Source organism: Limulus polyphemus, unplaced genomic scaffold (genome assembly GCF_000517525.1).
Source record: "Limulus polyphemus unplaced genomic scaffold, Limulus_polyphemus-2.1.2 Scaffold35, whole genome shotgun sequence".
In the NCBI taxonomy this organism is placed as follows: domain Eukaryota; kingdom Metazoa; phylum Arthropoda; class Merostomata; order Xiphosura; family Limulidae; genus Limulus; species Limulus polyphemus.
Genome location: NW_013665645.1, coordinates 475,407 through 487,744, shown reverse-complemented (window position 1 = coordinate 487,744; position 12,338 = coordinate 475,407). Strand labels below are relative to the sequence as shown.

General features: G+C 33.4%; 1 protein-coding gene across 2 annotated transcripts in view; it reads right to left on the bottom strand.

Annotated features, from left to right (window-relative positions):
* LOC106460749 overlaps window positions 1-11,468 on the bottom strand; it is a 106,575-nt gene extending 95,107 nt beyond the window's left edge. For both annotated transcript variants that reach the window (XM_013920487.2, XM_022387750.1), the window contains exon 1: window positions 11,054-11,468. In XM_013920487.2, the coding sequence (XP_013775941.1) occupies window positions 11,054-11,186 (133 nt within the window). In that variant the 5' untranslated portion in view covers window positions 11,187-11,468. The remainder of the gene's footprint in view (window positions 1-11,053) is intronic.
* Window positions 11,469-12,338: the final 870 nt, after the last annotated feature.

Sequence of the window (12,338 nt, the reverse complement as noted above, 5' to 3'; positions counted from 1 at the left end):
AATGTAATTAATATCTAGTAGATCTTCCTTTCTCTTCGCGGAGTTCGTTGATCCTTTGGGCATCGTGAGAATCATCTCGTCAATTTTAGATTGTGGGATTTTCGCCCATTCTTGATTTAAAACTTGGAGTAGATCGCTCTTCGAAGTTGGTTTTTGGTGTTTCTTGACTTGCCGGTCGAGTATGGCCCAGAGGTTTTCGATGGGGTTCATGTCAGGAGATTGGCTCGGGCAGGGCAACTTCTGGATACCATTTTCTTCCTGCCACTTTTGGGTGTTTCTAGCAGTGTGACACGGTGCTCCATCTTCCTGGAACAACGTTGTGTTCTTGTCCACGAAACCCTGGATCCCAGATTAACGACTGCAGAAGTGGCCAAAGTTGGTGGGATGAGCCCGAAATCTGTTCAACGGATTCTCCACAGAATGGGTTATCGTTGCAGAGCAGCTAGACGGAAGCCCTTATTAAGACCTGCCAACATAGTCAGACGAAAGAAGTGGGCAAGTGATATGATGACCAAGCCTCTGGACTTTTGGAAGACCGTATTGTTCTCAGACAAATCAAGATTCGCTCAATTTTCGGACAGTGGAAGGATATGGGTCTGGAGAATGCCTCACCAAGAGTTTTGGCTCAACAGATTGCAGCCAACTGTGAAGCATGGTGGTTTCAGCGTGATGGTTTGGGGAGCTGTTTGGGTTGGTGGGAGATCGAGCTTAGTGGAGTGCGTTGGCAACATAAATTTTGTGAAATACGTCGAAATATTGGAGGAAGGACTCTTGCCACTTTATTCATCTTTCGACGCTCCTCTTGACAGCCCTTTTTGTCCTCTCCGATGGACCAGGACGACCCGGACGTTGTTCAGTTGTTTCCTTGTCGTGTTTCCTGAACTGCACGATATTCTGTTCACTGTCGAAAGCGGAATTCCCAAATTCTGCGAAATTTGCCGCTGACTTATTCCACCATCTGCTTGACCAACTATCCTTCCTCTAAAAAAATCTGACAAATCGAGAGAACCTTGAGTGTGCGGACCATTTTCATTTATATAGTGCTCTGTGAACACAAATTAGTTAGCATAAATCAGTTAAATGACGAAAAATTAGGTGTCTATTTATTTGTGACCACTCAGTGTATATTTTTAGAAAATGGCCAGAAATAACAACATATTGGCATAAAATAGTCCAAAAGCTATCTGGTGTAATCATGATATAAATCTCTCGACATTTTTCTATATATCAAACCATTCTTCTCATTAAACTTTTTGGCAGAACGAATCAACCAATTATACCACACCTACCATCTGTAAAAACACGCTCACTAGATTATAAAAGATTTCCGGGTCTTGAATAAAAAAGCGTACTTTGAAATCAGAGTAAGAACAACCAACTCCAAAAGAAACCCCTAACTCATTCATAAACTGAAGCAATTCATCACATTTACGGTTCTGCAATTATTTTCTGTTTTTTGTTGTTGTTTTTTTTTCATTTTAAAATTATGGTGTCTATTCTTTATCGATTTTTCCATTGACTGAAATAAATAGATGATTCCAGTGCTATTCTCTGTATAATATTTTTGTACAGTTTATAGAAATAACATTCATTCATTTTTATTGTTTGAAACTGTTTTACTTTTTCTCGCAAAACATTAGCTAATGAATTTACAATAACTTAAACAGCTACTTAGTGAAAAAATGGTTCAATGACTTCACAATTCCATAAACAGCTACTTAATGAAAAAATGTTTCAGAACATAACAGTCTTACATTAATGTTAGAAGCACAAAACACCAACTGTTTCTTATTTGCATCAAGTAAGTCAATCCTCAACATCCAAAAAGACGCTTTCATTATATTACTTACAATAAGCCTTCTCATTAACTGGCTAGTAATACTTCCAATAATATTAGATATAGGGATAATCTGTCTATGAAACTCGGTAACCCGTTTTAAATATTTACTTAGTAATGCCTTTTCTGTAATTTTCACACTACATTTTCCAAGAACGTATCAAAATTTCCAGAGCAATATTTGTGTCAGATACCATAAAGATTTTCATTCTTCAGAACAAAAGTGCTGGCCCGGCATGGCCAGGTGGATAAGGCGCTCGACTCACAATCTGAGGGTCGCGGGTTCGAATCCGCATCCCACCAAACATGCTCGCCCTTTCAGCCGTGGGGGTGTTACAACGTGACAGTGAATCCCACTATTCGTTGGTAAAAGAGTAGCCCAAGAGTTGGCGGTGGGTGGTGATGACTAGCTGCCTTCCCTCTAGTCTTACACTGCTAAATTAGGGACGGCTAGCGCAGATAGCCCTCGTGTAGCTTTGCGCGAAATTCCAAAACAAACAAACAAAAGTGCTGTTGACGATATCAATTCTCATACAAAATGATATTGGGAAAATAGTTCTAATATTGGAACCAATACGTTTACTTTTTTAACGAGAGGTTTAGACGATAAGGGTTATAAAACTGGAGCCTTATGCAATCGAAATGACAAGAATAATGAGGTATTTTATCTCTCCATTAATATTCTACGAATAACCAAACCTTTTTGTGACGGGAAATCTAATTTCAATTGAACTAAATGCAGAATGAATATCAAGCTGAAATAACTAACCACTTTTAATTACGTGTATAAGACATGCCCTGAAATCATTTCACTATCAAATGATAACAATGGAACTTTAAGTTACGAGAAGTGTATAATAATTGTTTAAAATAATGTGATACATAACTTTAAACAATTATTATACACTTTTCGTGACTCTCAAACACACTGCCAACAAAAACATAAAAATAACAGCACAGTTTGAAAAACTGAGTATATTATTTTGAAAAGTATATCAGGTTTATATTGTAAATAATTAATCAAGGAGTGTATAACTCCACATGCTGTCGTTTATCTCATTTCTTTATCAAATTATAACAATGGAAATTTAAGGCATATCATAAAATGGGATGTAACAGCCAAATGTTATAATAATGAATTTATAGAAACTGGTGCTCTTTCTTTAACGTAGTATTTTGTCTCAAGATGCCTTTTACATAAAATATTTCAAACCAGGATACAACCAAACAAGCAGAGTCCGACTTTACGGCATTGTTGGTGTACATTTCAAACGTACAACCTTAACCACGAACATTAGAACAATTTGGTAATATTTATTCGAAGAATATGTTGTAAAAGGAGTTTTCTTTATTTGATATTATTACCAAATGAAACATTAGAATGTTGAAGGAATAAATGTCTTTATAAAGGTCCAGGTTTGGGAATTCGTCTGAAGCGTATCGGAAGAACAAAAATACAATCTAGATAGCTTTAGTTCTTATGTTGTTGTTGGTGGTGGTGTTTTGCAATTTTCAAGAATTTTCTAAATTAGTCACGTTGCCATTAGAACATCGGTGTCATTTTTTAATGCTTTAGCATCTGAGAAGTATTGGTATTGGTTGATAATTTTGACCTGAACGATATCTTAGGCGTCACATGGGTCAAACAGCCAGGACAGAGATCAGTAGGGTTTAAGCATATTCATACCTAATTTAGAACTGCTGACTAGAATGATGATAATTATAAAGCTACTCTTTACAAGATATCAGGATTGACTCTCACAATTATAACGGCCTCACAGTCGAAAGTGCGGAGCGTGTTCTATGGTACACCATGGATAAAATTTTGACTTTCTGATCCCCAGCCTAGCACGATAATCACTATGTCACACTCGACCACCACCTGAGAGGAAGCTGACAAGACAGAAGACTGGATTTCTTCACGCACTGAACTGATTGTACGATCAATCAAATGTGACATTCCTTTCTTCTCATTATTAACAGCTTTAAGAACATATTTAAATAAAAACGATTAATTTTTTTCCTTAACACGCAGTCGGGCGAGCAAAGTAGCTAGTGCGCCCTGACTGTGAATCAGAGTTTTTATGATCCTTTTTCTACAAAAACATATTTTACCTTTTGGAACGGTGGTTGCGTTATAATAGTGAAGGTGAAATCTCACTATTCAGTGAGACAATATTATCCCTAAAAATGGTAGCGAATGCTGTTGACTAACTGCCTTCACATTTGTCTATGCTATGTGCAGATATCCCTCTACATTATTAAACGTATTCCTTTGCTTTATTAATAAAGTTTATTATGGTTATCTAAGCATTACATTAAAATGCAAAGTACCACAATATATATTATATTGCATTATTTTTAAGGTTTCTTAAACGTGGTCAAAATAATTTTGCTATAGTATGAATATTGATAGAATTGTATCTTTTATCGGCATACAATTGATTTTATCCGTTTTTTTTTCTCCAATAAGAAACTTAGTAGTTGCTTAGATCCGAAATAAAATGTGTATGATTAAAATCTTAACAGTTTATTCTTTGTCTTATTAATATCCTTACATAATTTTTGTTAATCTAATTATTGAGTTTCAAACTGTAAAACAAATCGTGTATGCACTTTAATCATAAAATTACTGATGAACTCCACTCCATCACCTTTTAAAACTAATTTTCCACAAATTGCTTGTGGGTCCATGACCGAATTGTTAACAGAGTCTCTAATATATATTGATTCACAAAAAAAAAATGTTGCAGATATTGCAATTAATCTCATTTATTAATGGTGGGATCCATACGGACCTATTAATTTACATAGAAAATGACTTATTTCACACAGTGCTTTTAATCAGTTATTTATATTAAGTATTTTAATAGACGAAAATGTAAAATTACCTGATATGATGTAATATGCAGTAGCCTATTGCATAATATTAGTCACCTTTTTTTATTGCATTGTACTACCTCAAGTGTCGCATGTATAAAAGGCTGACACTTCATACAAAACTCATTCTAGTTTCAGCTTTCTTCTCAATCTCTTCTTTGACAATTTTCCAGTAAATAAAACGAATTCCAGAAGTTAGTAATGGTGTATTTGTGTATGATATTAAGTAGGGAAAGTGAAGAACATCTCATACCTGTTAGAAAAAATATTTGCTTTACAAGCTCACATAAAAATAAGAATAAGAATGAAAGTTACAATTATATTGCTGAAGAACTGGAATTTTATTACTCAAAAAAAATAAAGTGGAGATGTTTGCAATTCTGAGATAGCAGCCAACTGGAGAAGTTTTACAAATGCTTACAAAGAAACATCTTGTCAAACTACAAATGCAAATTGATACAATATCTGCATTCACTCTTCTTATGAATGAAAGCATCATAATGGAGATACTGATATGAAAAACCAAGAAAGTAGAAGAAGTACTGAAATAAAAAAAAACAACATAAAAACATCTATTGAGCTTTAACGAACTACACTGTTTGGTCGGTGTGATGGTGCTAATTGGTGTATATAATTCAAAACCGAAGCATTCGAACCACTTTGGACAATTTAACATTAAAATTTACCATAAACAATGCATCACGTAACAGATTTTATCAGATTTCCAAATGTTTTCGATTCGTTAATGCTGAAGAACAAAGGAAACATTGGATCCTATAAAAAGGAGATTCAATGAATGGATGTAGACTTTACATTTAGTTATATATCATGTGAAAAAAGTTAACAAACAAATCAAAGAAGGGTAAGTAGTTGTGTTACTAAGTAATATGCATAGAAGTCATAAATGAACAAAGATAGAGAAGCCAAAAAGTCATTGATGATCTTAGATTACATCTCTGCCAAATGTGGATGGAAACCGTTGACTGACTGCTAAGTTTGTTTGTTATGGATTTCGCGCAAAGCTACACGAGGGCTATCTGCGCTAGCCGTCCCTAATTTAACAGTGTAAGACTAGAGGGAAGGTAGTTAGTCATCACCACCCACCTCCAAATCTTGGGTTACTCTTTTACCAACAAATAGTGGGATTGACCGTCACATTATAACACCCCACGGCTGAAAGGGCGAACATGTTTGGTGTGACGGGGATTCGAACCCTAACCACCTGGCCATGCCGGGCCTTGACTGACTGCTAAAGGGCTCTTTAACTTAAAGTAAGACAAACAGATGCCCAGTTACTTTTTTTATATACAACATGTTGGATGTATGCTGTTTATATGGTTTTGTTTTTGTTCAGTCTAATACTTGGCTCCGATTGAATCAACGGAAGGTCACATAAGTGTGGTATTTTTCCTATTTCAATAAAAAGATAATGTGCCTAATACAACAAGATTCGACATCAACTGTAAAATTAGAGATATCCGACAATAAACAAGTTTTAAATTTTACACAACAGGGCACTTCTTTTAATTATTTAAAATTATAAATTGTCGTTACAACAGAGATGGTCGTTGTGTATTCTTCACTCGAAAAGTGCAGAGATAGGTGTGAAAAGTGTGAACATTTTCTGTGGAAAGAGCTTTTAAGACGTGTGGACGTATTTACCTGACTTTACCAATTTATTGACATTTACCTTCAAGATAGCAACCTTTTTAGCCACAAAATTAGAGTTTTTACGGTATTAGTATACAAATAATATATTGTAGATGTATTTTTCCATGTATGTTCAAAGATGTATCGAAACTAAAATCATTAAATCAGAAGCATTCTAGTTACTTACAAATATATGACATTCTAACACCGCAATGAAGAACAAACCTCCACAAAAGCACAACCTCCTCAAAATTTCAAATTTGTTAGTGAGTTAATAAAATGAGAAAAGTCTGAGTAATTTGCTGTTTTTGATATTCGCGTAAAGCTGTATGCGTTAGATGTTCTAATTTCAAACTGTTTGTTCGTAGTTAAGCACAAAGCTACAAAATAGGCTATCTGCGCTCTGCCCAACACGGGTATCAAAACCCGGTTCCTAGCGATAGGCTAAAGAGAAAGTTCCTGACCAATAGCAATTACCAACAAACTTTCGTTTACTCCAGTCGAATAATGGGATTTGTCTGTCACTTTTATAATACATACAGGACCCGAAAATGTTTAGCGCAATTTTGCGGCAATTATGAGCGAGCCGTCAATTCTCCAATTAGCACCCTCACCATTGTACCAAACTTGGCCCAAAAAATAAAAAACAAATGCCACATAATATGTAACAATTATGTTAAAAATCGGACTCCAAAATTCAAAGACGAAAGATAAATTAAGATAAGACGTTGGTTCACGTAATTAACAGTTTACTTATATAAAACATCTTAAACACTCGGGTTATTCTAAAACTTCATTCGTATTGTCTTTAACTCTGAATTGTTTTCTACTATGCAGTAAATATTCATTTGGTGTTCGAAAGTACGAATGTCCAATCCTTACTTAAAATTATAGACATGGTATACAACATGTAAATATGAACAGCAAAAATTACTAGAATTCAACAAAAGCATGATTCCTGGAACTAACTATATTATGTATGACAACGGGATGCGAACCATGAACTCTCGAATGTACAGAACAGGTACTTTAACCGGTAAACCGCGCCCGGCTCCTATGTTAGAAATAGATGTATTGAGCTATAATCGAAAACACAAACTTTTATTATGAAAGTAAACCCTTCATTCACCAATAAAGAACTCTTTACTTTTTAAAAAAATGCATAGATACTTATTTTCAATAAAATTATGAATAATATCAAGTAGGTAGTAGATCATGCTATACCATATTTAATTTTTCGTTTACACTTGGAAAGTTTACATGTTTATATATTCGCATGTATCAACAAGCGCTAAGATCGCTAACTAAATATTTTTTGCAACTGAAGAGGTGAAATATTGTTGGTATTCTTGAAATATTGAAAAAATATTTTTAGCAACTGAAGAGGTAAAATATTGTTGGTATTCTTGAAATATTGAAAAAAAAATATTTTTGGCAACTGAAGAGGTAAAATATTGTTGCTATTGTTGAGTGACAAAATAAATCTCAAATTGCCAGATTCCATTTTATACAGTAAGTTAAATAAATTCTGATTCAGCGTATCCAACACGGCAGGTACGAGTTACCGACTTGTCTCACATATGTCACGTGATATAACTAAGTAATCGATTACTGAGTACGCAAATACTGATTAGAAACTTTCGTTCTCTTCCTTCGCACTTCCGCTGCTGCTCCTCGCCTTCCACGTCCACCAGGTGGTACGGACTTTAAAGCAGTCTGGACAAAACATCTACATGACCAACTCAAGGGATTCTTTCAGAATTGAACAAAAAAAAAAAAAAAGATGACTAAAAGTTAATGTAGAGTAATTTTTTCTTCATATTAGATAATGAGGAATATCAATCATAACTGGGATTTCATGTACCTTGGAAAAGTTGGCTTAGAGTAATTTTACGCAATCCCTAATATATATAGGCTCAAATAAAATGCAAATGTGCACACCTTTTATTGCTGCCTTCGGGATTTATATAACACATTATATCATGTTATTCATATCATTGACAAGTTAACCCATAAATAATACCTCAACCACTGACATGCATATATGATTATATTAACATTTTTTAGATCGGAAAATATATGCAGATTTTATTTTCTCTTAAGTAACAAAAGACAGAGAAATAACCAATAATATCTCATTTTTAGAACACATCTACGAAGTCATGAGATAACGTATTTATTCAGAATGAAAATTCGGATATGTTGTCCTCTTTAAAGTTATATTAGACTTTCTTCTAGCTTATTGAAGGTAGCACTGACCCTTAAAACTGGGTAAATTTACATGCTGAGGAAACATTGTTAAACACTTCTTATAACCTTCAAGTTGAGCTAACTTATCACTGGGGTCACCGATTTATTAGCATGATAACTTCACCATTAAAGCCAATATAAGCATGAGATTTAGCACACTTGTTGATATTACACTCTTCCATAGTTTGAGTTTTCTACAATTCAGAAATCTTTACCAATTGTCTTGTTATGAGACTAATTACTACTAACGAAGGCATTAATTAAAATTAATAGCCCCTAGCTCGCTAACGTTGCAAAAAATTTAAATTTCTTTTACTTCAAGATATGAGGATGTTCACAAAGAGCATATGTATTAATTTTCACATGTTTTTATCATTCCTAAGTAAAGTTATGATGTTAAAACAGTTATGTTATTTATTTCTTTATCCTGGCCTCATTAATAATACATATAACATATATGACTAAAAGTGTACTTTCAGAGATTTCGACATCATACTTTAGTTTTGTGCTCAACTTGAAGGTTATAAGAAGTGTTTAACAGTGTTTTCTTAGCATGTAAATCAACCCAGTTTTGAGGGTCAAAGCTACCTTAAATAAGCTAGAAGAAAGTCGTAATAGGATGTAGTAACACAAAGAAGCAAAAATTACCACCTTTATAGAAAATAGGGCAAAGATCGAAATATATTGAAACATGTCAAATATAACAGTATTATAAAATACTAATTATATACTTACAGATTATAAATTTTTATTTTTAATTGGATAAGGTTTTTTTTTTTTTCATTTCTTGGTGCATTTACAATCATTAACCAAGTGAAACCGACTTCATATGTACAGACTTTTTTACAATAATTTGATAAATTTCATTACAACAAAGAGTGGACTTCCAAAACAATTTGGAACAGATCTGAATTTTGAATGAACTATTTGCAATATTTTTTTTATTTCTATGAAAATAAACATGAACATTCGGGGAAACACGTCCTGTGTAATATTTACTTGTTTTACAAAAATGAGGGCAATAATTGGTAAAGATTGTTCATATTTAATATGAACAGGTTGTTGATAGCTTAGCGCAGGAAAAAAGAATTTGGAGACACGTTAATTTGGTAGTCTCATATAGAAAACACATTTACACTATACAAAAAGTGTTTAATAACTTTTGTTAGCATTTTATCAAAATCCTAAAGAGCAATGCTTTATTTTTGTTATTTTAATAATAAATGTAACCTGTTTTTTCATTGTATTTAACATATCTTTTATATGTTTGTATATCTACACACAGGACAGCAGCGTTAAATGTTACGAACTGTGTTGCAGAGTCCATACACGAAATGTGAATCTGATGGTTTATAGTTTGCGTCCCATTGTCACAAAAATGCTATCCATACTTTGGTTCCAAAAGTGCTCTATAAAAGTAAATGTTAAATCTCGCTATTCTATCAGACAAGAGTAACCCAAAAGCTGGCGACGGATGCTGTTACTAGTTTCCTTCCTTCTAGTCTACTACTTCAAAATTAGGAACGACTATACCTAGGTAGCCCTTGTTTAGCTGCATGAAAAGTCAAAAGCAAACAAACTTTCAATGTCTTATACATGCCTGATTTTTGTTTCTAAATAATAATTTGCATTAATAGATGCCTGGTTTCTGTTTTTGAATAATCATTTGCATTAATAGATAATATTTCCAGCTTTTCCTGATCGCTTAAGACGAGATAGACTAACAACTTCAACATTGAAGACATTCCATCAACTTATACTGTTGGATAAAACTGCTATATCAGACATTACGTGTTCAAACCACATTAAGCAGTAGAATAATATATTGATATCTTTGTTTCCAAATAAAGAATAAGGGCGTGCCTGCTCACAAATGAAACAAAAAGTACTTGCATTATAAATAGATATACACACATAGCTGTATTAGTGACAAGCATTTTCGACTGTTTGTACTACCCGTAGATTCATTGTTTAACGTAAGAAGATATGTTATGAAACATACAAGTTAATTTCTACAGTTTAAAGTCATAACTAGAGAATATTTATTGTGCTCAAAGGATTTGGTGTTAAAAAAATATAAGTAAAATAAACTCTACGTTCAGAAGTTTTAGTGTGGAAAAGTCCAATATTAACTTATTTGAATTTTATATACTTATGGGTGAAACAACTGAGAGGAGGTTAATTTCCAAAGAATGAATGTTGAAAGTAAGAGTAAGGAAAATAAACAATTTAAATTTAAATCTAGGCATATAAAATCTAATAATTTACTTCTGATTCATTAAGTTATTTATTGAACTTTTAAGGGTAGACCCGTTTAAATTTGCACAACAGATAATAAATAGTATAAATTAAGTAGTAATGATCCCTATCTAATGAAAATATTTTTGGTTAGACAAATATTTTAAAAGAAATATCGTGGATAAGAACTTGTCTTACCAATAGGAGATGTATCTGGAACGTTGCCTGGAGATCCTGCAAGTCTTGCAGCAGTAACCAGCAGCAGGTATGGATAGAACAAGTATATTCTTATAATTGAAGATGGGACGTGAGAACTCATTTTATTAGACATTAATAAAATCACAAGACTGAAAAATGCTCTACAATTGTAAACTGCACTAAACTCATACTGAAATTGAGTATTTATTTTGTTGCTTGAATGTGAGACAAGATTAAGGTTCTCGGCCTGTCTTTCCTGTTAAGCTTCTTAAGTAGCGGGCATAAACTAGTAGGCTACTAATCAACGTCACGAGTGATTCTGTTGTAGCTAGCACCATGAAGGGAATAACTGGAACGCTTACGCACCTCAAGTGACAAGCTTGTTCTCGTCTCTATACACATACACAAACCACTACCAGTGGTATTAGGCGAGTGAGAGCTGAGCGATAGGCTTTCAAAACAGCTTCCAAGATTTAGTCACGTGGCGCATGACGTCAGTAGAGGGAGGCCTAAATGCGAGTGTACTATAAGAAACGATTTTGCGAATGCAAGATTCTAAATCCACAACTATGGTTGGTAGCTAATAGCTTTAAAGCAGTATTTCGCAACTGTTTGTGACTAAAAAAGAAAATCTGATTCTTAGCAATTCCTTAACTATATATTATCCACCTGCATTATTTCCAGATCGAAGCTTAAACAGACCAGTGAAACCTACTTTGAAAGTATACGTACGAATAAATTATTCTGATGTAGTTAAAAGTAAGTCGACATTAATTTCTTACAGAACGGCGTGCTACTCCTAGCAAACAGTGACTGAAACTATACGAATACAATTAGGCTTTTAATTTATTAAAGTTTTTTTACATTTTATATTTTATCATTTAAATATCTCTAGGGAATCATTTTAAACTTAAATCGTGCAAGTTAATTATTATCTCATAGAATTTAGTACAAACATCTTTATTACAAATCTTACTTCCTAAAAACATTATACGATGTTTTGACACAAGGGGAAATATTTTTTGTTCACATAAATATAAAGTTCTGTTTTTTATAACATTACAAAAAAGAAGAAAACGATAAATTTTCATTATTTTATACAATATTTTTTTTTTCTTTCATTGGCAGGAACTGCTATTAGCATAAATGTACATTTTTCTCAGTAACTGACGTATTTTAGGATCTAAAGCTTACAACATGAACATCTTAGACAACAGGATTATATTATTGTGCGTTCTTAGATGAGAGTGGATCGTGATTGCTGGTACAGAGATAAGTGCAAAAA